The sequence below is a fragment of the Dreissena polymorpha genome, chromosome 5 (assembly GCF_020536995.1).
Source record: "Dreissena polymorpha isolate Duluth1 chromosome 5, UMN_Dpol_1.0, whole genome shotgun sequence".
In the NCBI taxonomy this organism is placed as follows: Eukaryota; Metazoa; Mollusca; class Bivalvia; order Myida; family Dreissenidae; genus Dreissena; species Dreissena polymorpha.
In genome coordinates, this window is record NC_068359.1 from 34,481,671 (window position 1) to 34,497,464 (window position 15,794).

Genomic DNA, 15,794 nt, shown 5'->3' on the forward strand with positions numbered 1-15,794 from the left:
GTTCATTATTTGAGTCTCGTTTGGAGAAAACTGGTTGAAATGCATGTAGTGTTTCATGATATTAAACATAGTCAACATTTAAGTCTACTCCTGGTAAAACTGATTATTGAGCGAGATTATTTAAAACCTAGGGCTAATATTTTTCTTATTCCTTAAAATGGCTTTTTTTACCAATTAACAGTATCAACTATTATTTCTAAAGTTTGAAACCCAATTTTTCATCGTTATAATGCGCTACAATAAATGTAAATACCAACAGGAATTCTTTAGTGAAACGTATGTTTAGATGTGAAGAGTATTTGAAAAAATTCTGGAAAGTATTCAAACAATGCAGTTAATACAGATATCAAGACATGTGCAGTAAAAATGTTTCTCAGAAAGATTGTACACATATTTGGTAATTATTGCGCCTCATTGTTTGAAAACTGGGCTTAATGCATGTTAAGTGTTGTCCCAGATTAGCCTGTTCAGTCTACAACAAGACGCAACAATATCCACTTAAAATGGATTTTTGTTGCGAAGAGTCTTCCTTTTATTAAAGAATATCATAACAGGGAAAGTGTCATACCTAAATAGCCTGAGTGGACTGCACAGGCTAATCTGAGACGACACATTACGCATATGCATTAAGCTCCCTTTTCTCAGAGCAAAGCTCCATTAACTGTAGCAATATTCTTGTTTGTAGAACTTTGAGAAGCTGCTGTTTGGGCTGTGTTTCTTCCATGCGTTGGTTCAGGAGAGGAGGAAGTTTGGGCCCTTGGGTTGGAACATCGCCTATGGCTTCAATGAGTCAGACCTGCGCATCTCTGTCAGGCAGCTGCAGGTGGGTTTGACCAGTTGTGTCTTGAAGAGGTATCAATTATGTGTAAGGTTATGTCCTTTAGTCTTAAGGTAGTCTCAAATGTTAGTACCATAATGTGCTTAAGTCTTTAGGTAGTCTTAATTATGTGTAAGGTTATGTTCTTTAGTCTTAAGGTAGTCTCAAATGTGAGTACCATAATGTGCTTTAGTCTTTAGGTAGTCTTAATTATGTGTAAGGTTATGTTCTTTAGTCTTAAGGTAGTCTCAAATGTGAGTATGATAATGTCCTTTAGTCTTTAGGCAGTCTTAATTATGTGTAAGGTTATGTTATTTAGTTATTTGCTAGTCTCAAATGTGAGTACGATAATGTCCTTTAGTCTTTAGGTAGTCTCAATTATGTGTAAGGTTATGTCCTTTAGTCTTAAGGTAGTCTCAAATGTGAGTACGATAAGGTGCTTGAGTCTTGAGGAAATCTCAGTTACGAGTAAGTTAATGTGCTGTAGTCTTGAGGTAGTCTCAATTGTGTGTAAGGTGATATGCATTAGTCTTGAGGTATAGTCTCAATTACGTGTAAGGTAATGTGCTTTAGTCTTGAGGTAGTCTCAATTAAACTGGCTCAAGGTCAAGGTCACATTTATATAGAAATTGTGAGAACCTCCATTTTGGTGTCTGCTACTCATATCCAACGCCTTTGAAGGGTTGTCATAAAACTTGGCCACAATCTTAAGGTCACTGAGATGTTAAGAAGGCGTAATGCAGTAATGCTGACTCAAGGTCATGGTCACACTTGAAAGTGAATAGTTTAGCCTTCATTGTTTTTGTATCTGCTTCTTATCTCCAACGCCCATGGAAGGCTTTTCATAGAACGATTATGACATTCAGAAGATTTCCAGAAGTCATGAGTAAATCATGCTGTCTTAAAATAAAGATCATCATTTCAAGGTCAAAAGAATATCTGGTTGGGAAATATAAGTCTCTTGGACTGCCTTGCCTAGAGTTATCTCTGTTGCCATTTTAATAGCATGAGGGGAATGTTGAAGCTTTGTTTTGTCATATCACAAAGTGTGTGAAGACAAAACTGCAAGCTTTTGTATCTGAAGATAAATAAAGACACACTGGTATACACACAATAAGTAACATTACATTTTAAAATCGAATTCCTTGCTATACTGCATCATGCTTTTTCTTGTAGATGTTTGTCAAGTATTATGATTCAAAAGTGTTTTTCTCGTAGATGTTTATCAATGAATATGAGGAAGTCCCATTTGATGCCATTATCTACATGACTGGCGAGTGTAACTACGGCGGTCGTGTGACTGACGACTGGGATAGACGCTGTCTGCGCACCATGCTGTCTGACTTCTACACACCCCATATCATCAATGACTCCAAGTACAAGTTCTCCGCCAGCGGTCTCTATCATTGTCCACCGAAAGGGAAATACCAGGACTACCTGGAATTCATTAGGGTTAGTCCAGATCATTAAAATATTCATACATTATACCAGAAATTAATACTTTTATTGTTGCCCCTGAAAATGATTTTTGATTTATTTTGGGCAAAGATGTCAGTAAATATTGTATAACAATCCTTGCTAAATAAGAGCTATTTAATTTGCCTCTGGGAAAGCCATCATATTAATCTAAGACTATAGTTTTTTCTCTCATTTATAATTCATTTATATTCCGTGTCGCCTGTCACATGTCTTATTATGCAATCACAATAATTATATATGGATATAGAGATTCAATTATTACGGTAGGTTACCCAGACGAGAAACTTTCTTCAGTACTTTTAATGCCCGTGCAAAGAACAAGGTGCCCAGAATCAAATACACATCATAATTATCTAAAACTTACTTTTTAGAAAACAAAATCAGGCAACAATATAACACAGCTAACATCATTCAATGCATAATGCCCTTCTATGAGCCTGAACCTTCATTCTTTATATACAAAAAATAAAGTGATAAACTGTGGGGAAATTTTTCAAGCTTTTCTAAAAAGCTAGTTGCCCATTCAGAATTGACTTTCTTAATCTAGTAGCCATGAACAGGCAACCACTTATACCTATCCTTGCTTAACCCTTTCCCACTTGGAAGCAAAGTGAAAATGGCTATCTGCAAACAGCATTAAACCAGAACAGCCTGCGAGTAACTCACAGTCTGTTCAGGTTTTATGCTGTTTGCTGCTCATCAGTGTCTAAGGGTTGAAAATGAAGCCTTTAAAACTTGAATTTAGTAAGAAAGGTAAATGTAACTTTCTTAGGGACTACAAATGCGTAAAAATAGGTATCTAAGTGGTAAAGGGTTTAACATACTGGTACTAGCTGTGTTTGTGTGTTCACATTAAACATACTGGTACTAGCTGTGTTTGTGTGTACACATTAAACATACTGGTACTAGCTGTGTTTGTGTGTTCACATTAAACATACTGGTACTAGCTGTTTGTGTGTTCACATTAAACATACTGGTACTAGCTGTGTTTGTGTGCTCACATTAAACATACTGGTACTAGCTGTGTTTGTGTGTTCACATTAAACATACTGGTACTAGCTGTGTTTGTGTGTTCACATTAAACATACTGGTACTAGCTGTGTTTGTGTGTTTACATTGAAAATACTGGTACTAGCTGTGTTTGTGTGTTCACATTAAACATACTGGTACTAGCTGTGTTTGTGTGTTCACATTAAACATACTGGTACTAGCTGTGTATGTGTGCTCACATTAAACATACTGGTACTAGCTGTGTTTGTGTGTTCACATTAAACATACTGGTTCTAGCTGTGTTTGTGTGTTCACATTAAACATACTGGTACTAGCTGTGTTTGTGTGTTCACATTAAACATACTGGTACTAGCTGTGTTTGTGTGTTCACATTACACATACTGGTACTAGCTGAGTTTGTGTGTTCACATTAAACATACTGGTACTAGCTGTGTTTATGTGTTCACAGAGTCTGCCCCAGAGTCAGATGCCTGAGGTGTTTGGAATGCATGACAACACGGACATCTCCAAGGAGCTTCAGGAAACCAAGCTCCTCTTTGACTCTGTGCTGCTCACTCAGGGTCGCTCAGGCGGTGGTGGTGGCGGTGATTCTGATGCACAGCTCAGCACCATTGCTGGAGATATTCTCTCAAAGGTAAAGAAGATTGATCATACCCTGTCATCCTTGTGTAAAGTTTTAAGGTTGGGGCTCCAGAATTTTTAGCTAAAATAGTCGTACTTTAACTACTGTAAAATCATTTACCTGTATATTCATTGGCATAAAATTTAGTGTTTTTCCAAATATGACTTTCGTGGCCACGTACATTTGTATATTTTGGATTAATGGAAAAAATGGGGAGTTTTATTAGGTCATTTTTCAATGTCTTTGTGTTAAATTCATGGCTTAGTAAACCCAAGAAATGAATGAGAAAGTCCCACAAAAACTAATAATCTGACAGTATTTGTCTGGTGATTTTTGATGATTTTCAGCTTGAATACCAAATAATTCAATATTGAGAATTGTGAATTGAACACTTCTTAATTCTGCTCAAAATAATATTTTATTTAAGAAGACTAAGTCACAATGTACAATTGTTTTAATTCACATCTGAAATGAGAAGTTTTTAATAACTTTTTATGCTAATAATTGTTGCACAGTTGTGAAAACAACTTTTAGATCTGAATGAATGAATGTTTTTATGTCATGCTTCATGATAGTCCCTGATTTTAACCTATACTTCTGTGTGGTTCCCAGCTTCCTAAGAACTTCGACATAGAGGAGGCCATAAAACGGTACCCAGTGGAGTACACGGAGAGCATGAACACTGTGCTGGTACAGGAGATGGAGAGGTTCAACAGGTAAGAATACCTCCCCAAGAATAGAATTGAGCCACGTTCTGAGAAAACTGGGCTTAATGCATGTGCGTAAAGTGATGTCCCAGATTAGCCTGTGCAAAACGCACAGGCTAATCAGGGACGACACTTTCCACCTAAGTTGGATTTTTGCTAAGAAATCAGACTTTTTTGAAACGAAAAATGTCATAAAAGCGGAAAGTGTCATCCCTGATTAGCCTGTGCAGTCCGCACAGGGACGACACTTTATGCACATGCATTATGCCCAGTTTTCTCAGAACACGACTCAATTATTCTTCTTTAACTGTATAGTGACTCTCGCTCAAACTTTCACAGTTGAATATCCTTAATGTGAAGATAATTGTAAAGAAAGGAGTCTTGACTACGGCGATTTTGGCCCTTTATCTGTTTTTCCACTCTAGAATATATAAAATTGTGTTTTAAACTCTTCCTCAACATTTGGGTGGAACATGCTCAAACTTTCACAGTTGAATGACTTTAATGAGAAGATGATCATGGAGAATGGAACTTTGGCAAGGTTTTGCCGAATGATGACCCCTTGTTTTTTCCATTATAGAATATATAGTCCTCGAAATTGTTTGTTTTCAACTCCTCTTAAAGTTCTTGGTGGATTTCACTCAAACTTTCCGAGCTGAATAACCTTAATGTGTAGATGATAAGTTCATTAAGAAAGCTGCCATAAGTTTGTGCATATATTATGGCCCTTTGTTTTTGGATTTATCTATGTCAAAGCATTGGTTATGGGGGCATTATTGTGACACATGTTTCTAGTTTATCAAGAAAATGATGAAAGTGTAAAAATGATAATTGATCTCGCCATTATATTTGACATGAATTTGGTTATGATGGTGTTCAGTATATACACATGTTTCCCTGTACTGTATATTCACCGTTGTCATTTTCCAGGCTGACAACAATCGTGCGTTCCAGTCTGATCAACATTCAGAAGGCCATCAAGGGCCTGGTTGTGATGTCCCAGGAGCTGGAGCAGCTGGCAGGAAGCCTTCTGATTGGTCGGCTTCCGGCCATGTGGGCCAAGAGGTCCTACCCCTCTCTGAAACCCCTGGGGAGCTACGTTAATGATCTACTAGAGAGGCTCAAGTTCCTTCAGGTTATTGGCTTATTATTTTCTATGTTTTTTATAGTTTAAACTTTTTTTTTTTTAACACTTTACCTCTTAGATACGCATTTTGACTTATTTGTAGTCCCTTAAAAAGTTAAATTTAATAAAACCTTTCTTACGAAATTAAAATTCAAGTTTTAAAGGCTTCATTAGGCTTCAACCCTAAGATACTGATGAGCAGCAAACAGCATAAAACCTGAACAGACTGCGAGTTACTCGCAGGCTGTTCTGGTTTTATGCTTTTTGCAAATAGCCATTTTCACTTTGCTTCTGAGTGGGAAAGGCTTAAGCTCCATTGCATCACAAGCCTAAGGCTTATTGAAACACTTAATTCTGTTTCCTGGGAAGATCCAAGACCTGGTGTCTGCTGGGGTAGACCTAAAAAAATCATATCCACTACACCATGGCTTCTTATTGTCTGGTGAAAATAGTGTTCGAAAAAAATATTGTTTTTATTTCATCCCTGACATATTGACCAGACACTTTTGTATGTTTTGCAATTAACTTGAAGTACTTGCTGTTACCTAATAATTATTAAGAATATTTTAATAATAATTAGGTTTATTTAAGCATGAAGATCAGTGTAAAGCGGGAAAATAAGCTTAATGAATATGCGTCAAGTGTCATGCATTCCTCACAGGCCAATCAGGGATACTTTCTGCTTTTACTGGTCATGTACGTAATTCCGGCCACTTTTGGGACTATTTAAGAAAAATCTTTAGTGTTAGGCAACTGGTTGAAACTAAACTTCACATATATAATCCTGGGTTCAAAACTCACCTAGCATGAAAATTTTAATAGAATTAGATCGGTGAATGTTACTTAATGAACAGAAAATGATGACATGTAAACTATGCATTTTCGTAGGTTAAATGTACCTAAAAAATCGGCCACTTTTCAGTTTGATCTGCAGATAAAATTACAAAGCAATATCTTTTGACAAATGTCCTCAATTTCAGAGTATTAATCAATGTTTATACTATTAAAATTTTTGACTTGAAATTTAAAATAAATGAGAAATTATTATACCAGTTACTCCCCCTACCTATTTTAATAAATATAAACAATGGGAAACTGCTTATTCATTAAAAAATATTTGTTTTTAATGCGTTTAATAACTTTTTTCAAACATAGCTAAAAAAGGAAACACATTTTGTTTGAAAAGTTGACTTCAGTGTTGATTATTAGTAAACGCTTATATATAATATTAAAACATGTAATCTAGTAATATTCTTATAAAGGGAGGTAATTCATATATTAAAAATTTATATTTAGGTTCTGATTTGTATGTTTTGAATATAAGTTTTTGTACAATTAATTGGTAAAACTTTAATTAAAGTTTATTAGATTGAATAAAAATAATTTTATCAAATATATTTGTTTCTTATATGATTATAATTGTTGCAACTAATGATGACATCACTTTCCCCATGAGCCTAATATTTCCTGCTATATTTGTGACATTTTAACACAAAAGTTTACAGTGATATGGTTCCTACATTTGCAAAATATTGAGAGTGGGGATGGTTTTCATGTTGATTTTTCTAAATAAAAACAAAATATGTGCGTTAAGATCATGAAAATGATTTTACACAGGTGGCCGATTTTTTACGTACAGGCCGGAATTACGTACATGACCAGTATGGTATTTATCATTTGAAGGAAGTCTTCTCTACACCAAAATGGGATGAAACTTTATGAACATGCATTAAGCCAGAACAAGGCTTAAATCGTAATATAAATTCGTATTTTCTCTATTATTTTTGTAAAACGCATTGATTTACCAATTCGACACATTTGAAGTCAATGATGCGTTTCTCGCTTGCAGACCTGGTATGACAACGGCAAGCCTCCGTCCTTCTGGATCTCGGGCTTCTTCTTCACCCAGGCCTTCCTGACGGGTGTCATGCAGAACTACGCGCGCAAGTACACCATACCCATCGACACGCTCGCCTTCGACTTCGAGGTCCAGCAGAAAGACCACTTTGATGTTGCGCCCGAGAACGGTGCCTACGTGTACGGGCTCTTCCTGGATGGGGCTCGATGGGACAAGCAGAAGTACGTCTGCCATATTGATATGTTGTGATGTTTTAAGTTTTAGTTTAAACCAATTTATTTTAGCTTGATTGCGTCTAAGCCTTAGGCCTATTAAAACACTCTCAAGTCAGTTTCCTGGTAAGAACCAGTACTTGGGTGTCTTTAAATTTGGGGAAATGGAAAAAGCGTTTCTACAGTGGCATTTAACCCGCTACTTTCCAGCTGCTAAGAGACTCCATATCTACTATGCCACATATTGTAATTAATTGAGTTTATAATTGAGAATAAATATTTTGATGTTTGTCGTTTGATTATTAATTTAAAATATAAATAAGAAAATTCCTCTTAATTTGTTTATGTAAGCTTTTTTTGTATTTAGGCAAGCTTTAAATGTATTATTTAGATAATTGTAAAAGCTTTTAATTCAATATTTGCTTTGATTGTTTAAAATTCTAGTTCAGCAACTTTTGATTAACATTTTCAGTCAATATTTCCATAACATGGAGCATGCATTAAACACAGTTATTATTAAATTATGTATGCTACAACTTTTAGAGGGATAAAACAGAGTCTATTTTCTCTACTTGAAAAAAAAATGTTGCGTTTGTGATGCAAACTACTTGCACATGCTTTAAGATATTAAATTGAAAATTCAGGTATTTGACCATGCAGTGTAAATGACTAAGACGCTTTTCAATGAGGCAAATGATACACATTTAAAAAATGTGTTGCCCTTGAACAAAGCTGGCTAAGTGATGCGGGGTTATAACCATACTTTACCATGTACTACGCACAGTTTTATAACCCAGAATTTCAATTTTTAAAGTTCTGCATTATACATTTATATAACACTATTCTGACTGCTAATTTTTTTTAAATTGTGCTCTTGTAAATTCAGTCAAGTGGGAATCCAATTGCGCAATAGTCAAATTGCGACTGATTTGCTATTGTTCTTTATTAGAAAACTTTCTTCCATTTTGGCATTTACAAATCAGGTGCGTGCCATACATGGTTGGGCATAATACATTGTATAGTACAGTAGCCACATTTGTAACAAAGTTAAAGTTAAAAATATTTCAATTGTAGGAGGTGTCTTGGAGAACAACTTCCGAAGATCCTCTACGATGCAGTGCCCGGGATATTGCTGCGACCAGACAAACGGGACAACATCGATGAGACCGACAAGCGCTACCGCACCCCTGTCTACAAAACCAGAGAGAGAAAGGGCGTCTTGTCGACCACTGGCCATTCGACAAACTTCGTGCTGTACATGCTACTACCCATTGACAACCCAGTGTCGCACTGGATCAAGAGAGGTTGTGCTATGCTCTGTCAGCTAGACGACTAGTCGACAGTTCGAAATCTGTGAACATTAAGTGAGAACTGGAAATTTTATTTTGTTATCACTTAAATGAAAACTTTAAATGACTCTGTTTAACTCTCATTGTTTATTTGTGAACTATTGTTGATTTGTGGACATAAGTTTTTATGTTGTGTTTCTTAAATAACCTGACTTATATATTGATTGATCCGTCCTTATATTTTTGTTGTGCTAAACTGATTATAAGTATAAAACTTAAGCAGTAGCTTTTTTAAGGTATATTCAGAATGTGCTTTAAATCACAAATGTGAAACTATATATCTTAATTGATCAACATAATTTCTCCTTATAACACTTGGTATTATCTGCTTTTGTTATCTATAAGTGTTGTTTTTTTGCTGTGATATTATGTTTTTGATCCGTCCATGTACATTAATATATACTAGTGCAAGTATTTTATTTTACGTACAACAAATTATTGGAACCTCGAGAAAGAATTGCCAAAAATAAAAGTATTCTAATAACAAGTGAAGCATATAGATGAAATAGGGACTTAAAGTTACAACTAATCTCAATTTATCCCCAGTGGTTATTCGGTTCTTGGCTCAAAGGACCAGTTATGCATTTTTTGTGTATTTATTGTTGATGTTTTTTAGTATATGGTCTTTGCCAAGGAACTTTTCTATTACATAAACTGTATTTCAAAAGAAAATCAGTATACGAGTATAATAAAATCTGTGATAATTAGTTAATAAAGTTTTTACTGTATTGCTTTGTGTGTTTTTTCATGTTCATGATATAAGAATTTTGTGGCTGTTTGGTAAATGCATGTTCACTCATTTCTCTCCTAGACCTACTGGTACTCTGCCCCCCCCCCCCCCCTCCAACACAATGCAACACAAGACTAAACCAAAATTGAAAATCTTTAACGGGACCTTTTCACAGATTTTGGCATGTATTGAAGTTTGTCATTTAATGCTTTGTATTGATAAATGTAAACATTTGATCTAAAAAGCTCCAGTAAAAAACAAAAATAAATTTAAAGAAAAAAAAGTGAGCTTGAACCACTGACCCCTGGAGTAGAAGTCAAACGCTTAGATAACTTGGCCATTCGTGCTAATAAAATCAAGGAGTGATGTGTTTTATACTTTATATAAGCAATCCTCGTAGTGTCACAAAATATTGCAGGTTTAAACATGTCAAAAGTTGCCTATAATGGATATTTTAGAGAATGATAAATGTATTACTGTTTCCTCACAAATATCATAACTACAAAGACAAGGGCTGTTTGTAAAACATGCATGCCCCCTATATGGGCTGTCAGTTGTAGTGGCAGCCATTGTGTGAATATGTTTTTTGGCACTGTGACCTTGACCTAGTGACCTGAAAATTAATAGGGGTCATCTGCCAGTCATGATCAATGTACCTATGAAGTTTCATGATCCTAGGCTTAAGCATTCTTGAGTTATCATCTGGAAACCATTTTACTGTTTCGAGTCACTGTGACCTTGACCTTTGACCTGAAAATCAATAGGGGTCATCTGCCAGTCATGATCAATGTTCCTATGAAGTTTCATGATCCTAGGCCTAAGCATTCTTGAGTTATCATCCGGAAACCATTTTACTATTTTGAGTCACTGTGACCTTTGACCTAGTGACCTGAAAATCAATAGGGGTCATCTGCCAGTCATGATCAATGTACCTATGATGTTTCATGATCCTAGGCCTAAGCATTGTAGAGTTATCATCCGGAAACCATTTTAATATTTCGAGTCACTGTGACCTTGACCTTTGACCTAGTGACCTGAAAATCAATAGGGGTCATCTGACAGTCATGATCAATGTACCTATGAAGTTTCATGATCCTAGCCTAAGCGTTCTTGAGTTATCATCTGGTGGACGGACCGACAGACCGACAGACGTGCAAAACAATATACCCCCTCTTCTTCGAAAGGGGGCATAAAAATGTCGAATCTTAAACAATTTTTTTTTTTATTTTGTATATTTACTAAAACGTGATAAGGTCCCTTTATGTAACAACTGAAGAACTGCATTGTAGCTGTAATTCTAAATTTGTCCCAACTTTCGTGAGTCTAGTAAGTGAATTAGGTAGGAGTGTCTGAGTTTCCAAAGGTACTTTCTTTGACATATTTCCACTACCAAAATAGTTTTCACATGTATTGATATGGCAGTTTTGTAGAATAAAAACAACTATGTATGCACTGTTATGACATTTATTACCATAGTTGCTAAATTTACAAGAAACTATAGCATCAATGAGATTATAAGATCATCTGAAAGTGCATTTTTTAATGAAACAATGGTTATACAACATATAACAACAACTGAAGTATTGTAAATCATTTGTGAAATTCATTCTAAGCAATTATAGGTAGTATAATATATATATAAGATTCATGAAATGGTTATGATATTATGAATAAAGTTAATATATATCATTCAATGACACATTTAAGAATGAAACACATGATGCTCCTGTATGTATGCTTAAAGTATCTATTATGTAAAATGGAATTTGTTCTTCAAATGAATCAGAAGTCTCTCATTAAAACCCACTTCATCTATCAGTAAAATATTGATGAGCCTCACTCTAGGAAAACAGGGCTTAATGCATGCACGTAAAGTTCCCAGATTAGCCTGCGCAGTCCACATCAGGGACGACACTTTCAGCTGTTGTGGAATTGTTTGTTTAAAGAAAGTCTATTGTGAACAAAAAGTCCTCCCTGATTAGCAAGTGCAGGTCGCAATCTAGAACATCACTACCCACATGCTTTAAGCTCCCTTTTCCCGGAGTGTGGCTCAGATCCATTGCACATGAATGTTCAGACACATTGAAAAAAACAGAACACATATTCAAAAATAAACTTGGAACAAGTCTCAATCCATGTCTCTATGGCTACATTCAACTAAAGTAACCTGTACCTCAGGCTACACTTCACTAAAGACCCCAGGCTAAAGTCACACGAGGCAAGTGACGCATGATCATCCAGATGACGTCTATCTAACATTGAGCAGATTCAGTCTCTCATCCTCCTCATGTTGGTGCGGGTCCTCGTACTGGGTGAGGTCAAGGGTCAGCACGTTGCTGATCACACAATCACCTTGCTGCAATATACACAAAACAAGCAGTCACCTTGCTGCAATAGACACAGAACAATCAGTCACCTTGCTGCAATAGACACAGAACAATCAGTCACCTTGCTACAATAGACACAGAACAATCAGTCACCTTGCTGCAATAGACACAGAACAATCCGTCACATTGCTGCTATAGACACAGAACAATCAGTCACCTTGCTGCAATAGACACAACATAATCAGTCCCCTTGCTGCAATAGACACAACACAATTAGTCACTTTGCTGCAATAGACACAACACAATCAGTCCCATTGCTGCAATAGACACAACACAATCAGTCACCTTGCTGCAATAGACACAACACAATCAGTCACCTTGCTGCAATAGACACAACACAGTCACCTTACTGCAATGGACACAACACAAGCAGTCACCTTGCTGCAATGGACACAACACAAGCAGTCACCTTGCTGCAATAGACACAACACAATCAGTCACCTTGCTGCAATAGACACAACACAGACCTCATTCCTTCTCAGTACTTCACTTTCGGGGGAATGAATTTCTTGACACACATCAATCGGGTCAGAGTGTCATGTCAAGGTATATCAGACCTACTGGTAAAGGTCAACTGGGTTTTGTCCCAATCTCATATAACAGCTCAAGAATTCCTCTATCTCAATGGTATCCTGACCTCAGTAGCAGACTTTGTGCAGTTGGGACGTCTATTCCTACGTCCTCTTCAGCATTATCTCTCAGCTTGTTGGAAATGGTCTCTGGGCAATCTGTTACAACAGATTCCAATCCATCCTTCCCTAGTGTCTCATCTTCAGTGGTGGCTAGACGAGGAGACTCTCTTAGCAGGAGTACCACATCTAATCACAGATGCGAGCAAGGAAGGATGGGGTGCTCACCTGGAACCTCTCAGTCTAATAGTTTCAGGGTTGTGGTCTCATCAGGAATCTCACCCTCATATCAACAATCTAGAAATGCGAGCAGTATTTCTAGCTGTATCTCATTTCCAGTCACATCTTCGAGACACTTGTGTGATGGTATCAACAGACAACACATCGGTGGTGGCTTACATCCAGGCACAGGGGGGAACACATTCTCAATCCCTGTATCTGGAAACCAAGAAATTACTTGTTTTTTTGCAAAACACTCAACATTTTTATTCTGGCCACATACATACCAGGTGGCCTCAACGCCCTGGCGGATGGGTTGTCTCGCACACACCAGATACTTCCATCAGAATGGACACTTCATCAAGAAGTGACCAACCAGATCTTTTTCAAGTTCGGTTATCCTCTGGTCGATCTATTTGCGACCAGACACAACTACAGACTACCTCTGTATGTGAGTCCAGTTAACGATCCAGCAGCGTGGGCAATAGACGCGCTTTCGTTCGCTTGGGACCAACTGAAAGCTTACGCCTATCCCCCACCCATTCTAATTCCCCAAATATTGGCGAAAATCAGGGTGAGCTCATGCTGGATACTCCTGATTGCCCCTTGGTGGCCCAGGAGATCTTGGTTCAACGATCTTCTCAGTCTCCTGTACGATTATCCCAGGAAACTTCCTCACAGGTCAGATCTTCTATCTCAAAGCGGCAGACTACATGCGGATCCAGTAATGTTCCACTTACACGTCTGGCCGTTATCAGGCAATCTCTGCAGAAGAAACGTTTTTCTGTCAGTGCTTCAACCCTCGTTGCTTCTGCAAGGAGAAAATCCACCAGAGCAGTCTATGATGCTCGCTGGAAACTCTTCTCTAATTGGTGTATTCGAGGGAAAATTGATCCCCTCAATCCCTCTGCTAGACGCATAGCGGATTTTCTCATCTATCTTTTTGATGATAAGAAACTTTCTCTTAGCTCTATCAAAGGATACAGATCTATGATTTCGCATACATTGGCTTTTACTAAGTCATCACAAATCTGTGCTGATCCAGCGATTTCGGAACTGATTAGAGCTATGGAACTTAAACGCCCTGTATCTCGAACACTGGCTCCTAAATGGGATTTACCGTAATTACTCTATTTTTTCGGACACTCTAAGTTTTCGGACACCCCGTTTTTTAGCAAAAATAATTATTTTTCGTGACTCTTAATTTTCGGACACACGAGTTTTCGTCCATAATTAATGTCTCTTAGTTTTCGGACAGTATATTTTATAGCGCTATTTTACCAAATTTCGGTCCTGTTTTCGATATCTAATGCCACTTCGATCATGGGGTTTTACAACCAGATTAACATCATAAAACATAACAGGTGCATGCCCTAGGCAACGGACCATTTCATTTGAATCATAGGGTAAATAACCTTTTAAACTGGTATGAATCAATGGTTTCGCCCGATAGCATACGCGTTATGACAATTACCAGGGGTAGAGCATATTATCATGAGTGAATCCACATGAGTGAATCCTTTGTCTGTGGTTAAACCACGTGACCTATGTATCGGTCAGCTTAGCAATTAGTGACGTCACAGCAGAACTGTGCTTTTATCTACCGCGATGGTACTTCCCCTTCTCAGTAAAATAACTGACAAAAACTAAACGATTCAAGGTGTGATGCTCCCTATTGCAAGTTTTACGAACAATGGAAGGTGTAAGACAACAACTATCGCAAATGAACAAACAAAGAATTCATTGTTTGCTTTTTTGCGTTAATTACAGGTTCATACTAGCGAGTATCGGTACATCACATGCTCATCTTTGAACTCGTTGGTCAAAGTACAACCTTGTAGTAACGATCTGTCAAATAATTTAAGCATTGAAAATTATTTTAAATGCAGTGCAAACACATATTACTGTAAATTTATACTATACGGCATGAAATTTTACAAGCGCGTGCTATTACCCGTAGTCGTTGATACAATTGGCGCTTTTTCGGACACTTCAATTTTCGGACACCTGTATTTTGTGAATATTTTTCGTATCTAAGTTTTTGGCATACATGCCATACGTCCCGATCTCGGCGGGACAGTCCCGCTTTTGGGCCCTTTGTCCCGCCGTCCCGCCATGAGACGATTTGTCCCGACATTCGTAAAAAACGATGTAAGGTGTATAGGTTCCCAATCAAATTCGCTATGCAAGCTCTGTTTCGCTAACACTTAACACCGCTAATCCCTCTATTGCCCCCAATTAACAATCCAATTCTACTTATCGTGTGTACCAGTGTTGTTTATGACACCTTATCAGCGATTTATCGGCTAATTATTGATTTCATCAGGCATTCACACCATGGTGGTCTTCAAGATAGTGGTCGCTTATTGCTATCGATAGTTTTATTATAATGAAATAAATGTTGAAAATGTGATTATTTTGTATTTGTTTGAAACGGTTTACAAAAAAATTGTTTTGTAAAATTAACGCTACGTCATAAATGAGTCTTCTACATTCAATGTTTAGTTCCAATATAGCGGGATATTTCGAATGTGCAATATACCAAAATCGCAACAAACAGTCCAATAAGTGATACCCATCCTGTCTAGTGTAATTGTAATAAAAACAACGAGGTGCTATGCATGACAGTTTGACCCTACTCCAATTAA

General features: G+C 37.1%; 1 protein-coding gene across 8 annotated transcripts in view; it reads left to right on the top strand.

Annotated features, from left to right (window-relative positions):
* Positions 1-9,909, top strand: part of LOC127881593 (dynein axonemal heavy chain 12-like) — a 152,681-nt gene extending 142,772 nt beyond the window's left edge. For 7 of the 8 annotated variants that reach the window (XM_052429580.1, XM_052429581.1, XM_052429579.1 and 4 more), the window contains 7 exons: positions 686-823; positions 2,036-2,269; positions 3,756-3,941; positions 4,542-4,645; positions 5,567-5,771; positions 7,612-7,841; positions 8,907-9,909. In XM_052429580.1, coding sequence (XP_052285540.1) covers positions 686-823; positions 2,036-2,269; positions 3,756-3,941; positions 4,542-4,645; positions 5,567-5,771; positions 7,612-7,841; positions 8,907-9,168 — 1,359 coding nt within the window. In that variant the 3' untranslated portion in view covers positions 9,169-9,909. Of the gene's footprint in view, positions 1-685; positions 892-975; positions 995-2,035; positions 2,270-3,755; positions 3,942-4,541; positions 4,646-5,566; positions 5,772-7,611; positions 7,842-8,906 lie in introns of those variants that run through there. The other variant, XM_052429583.1, reaches the window with a different exon arrangement.
* Positions 9,910-15,794: the final 5,885 nt, after the last annotated feature.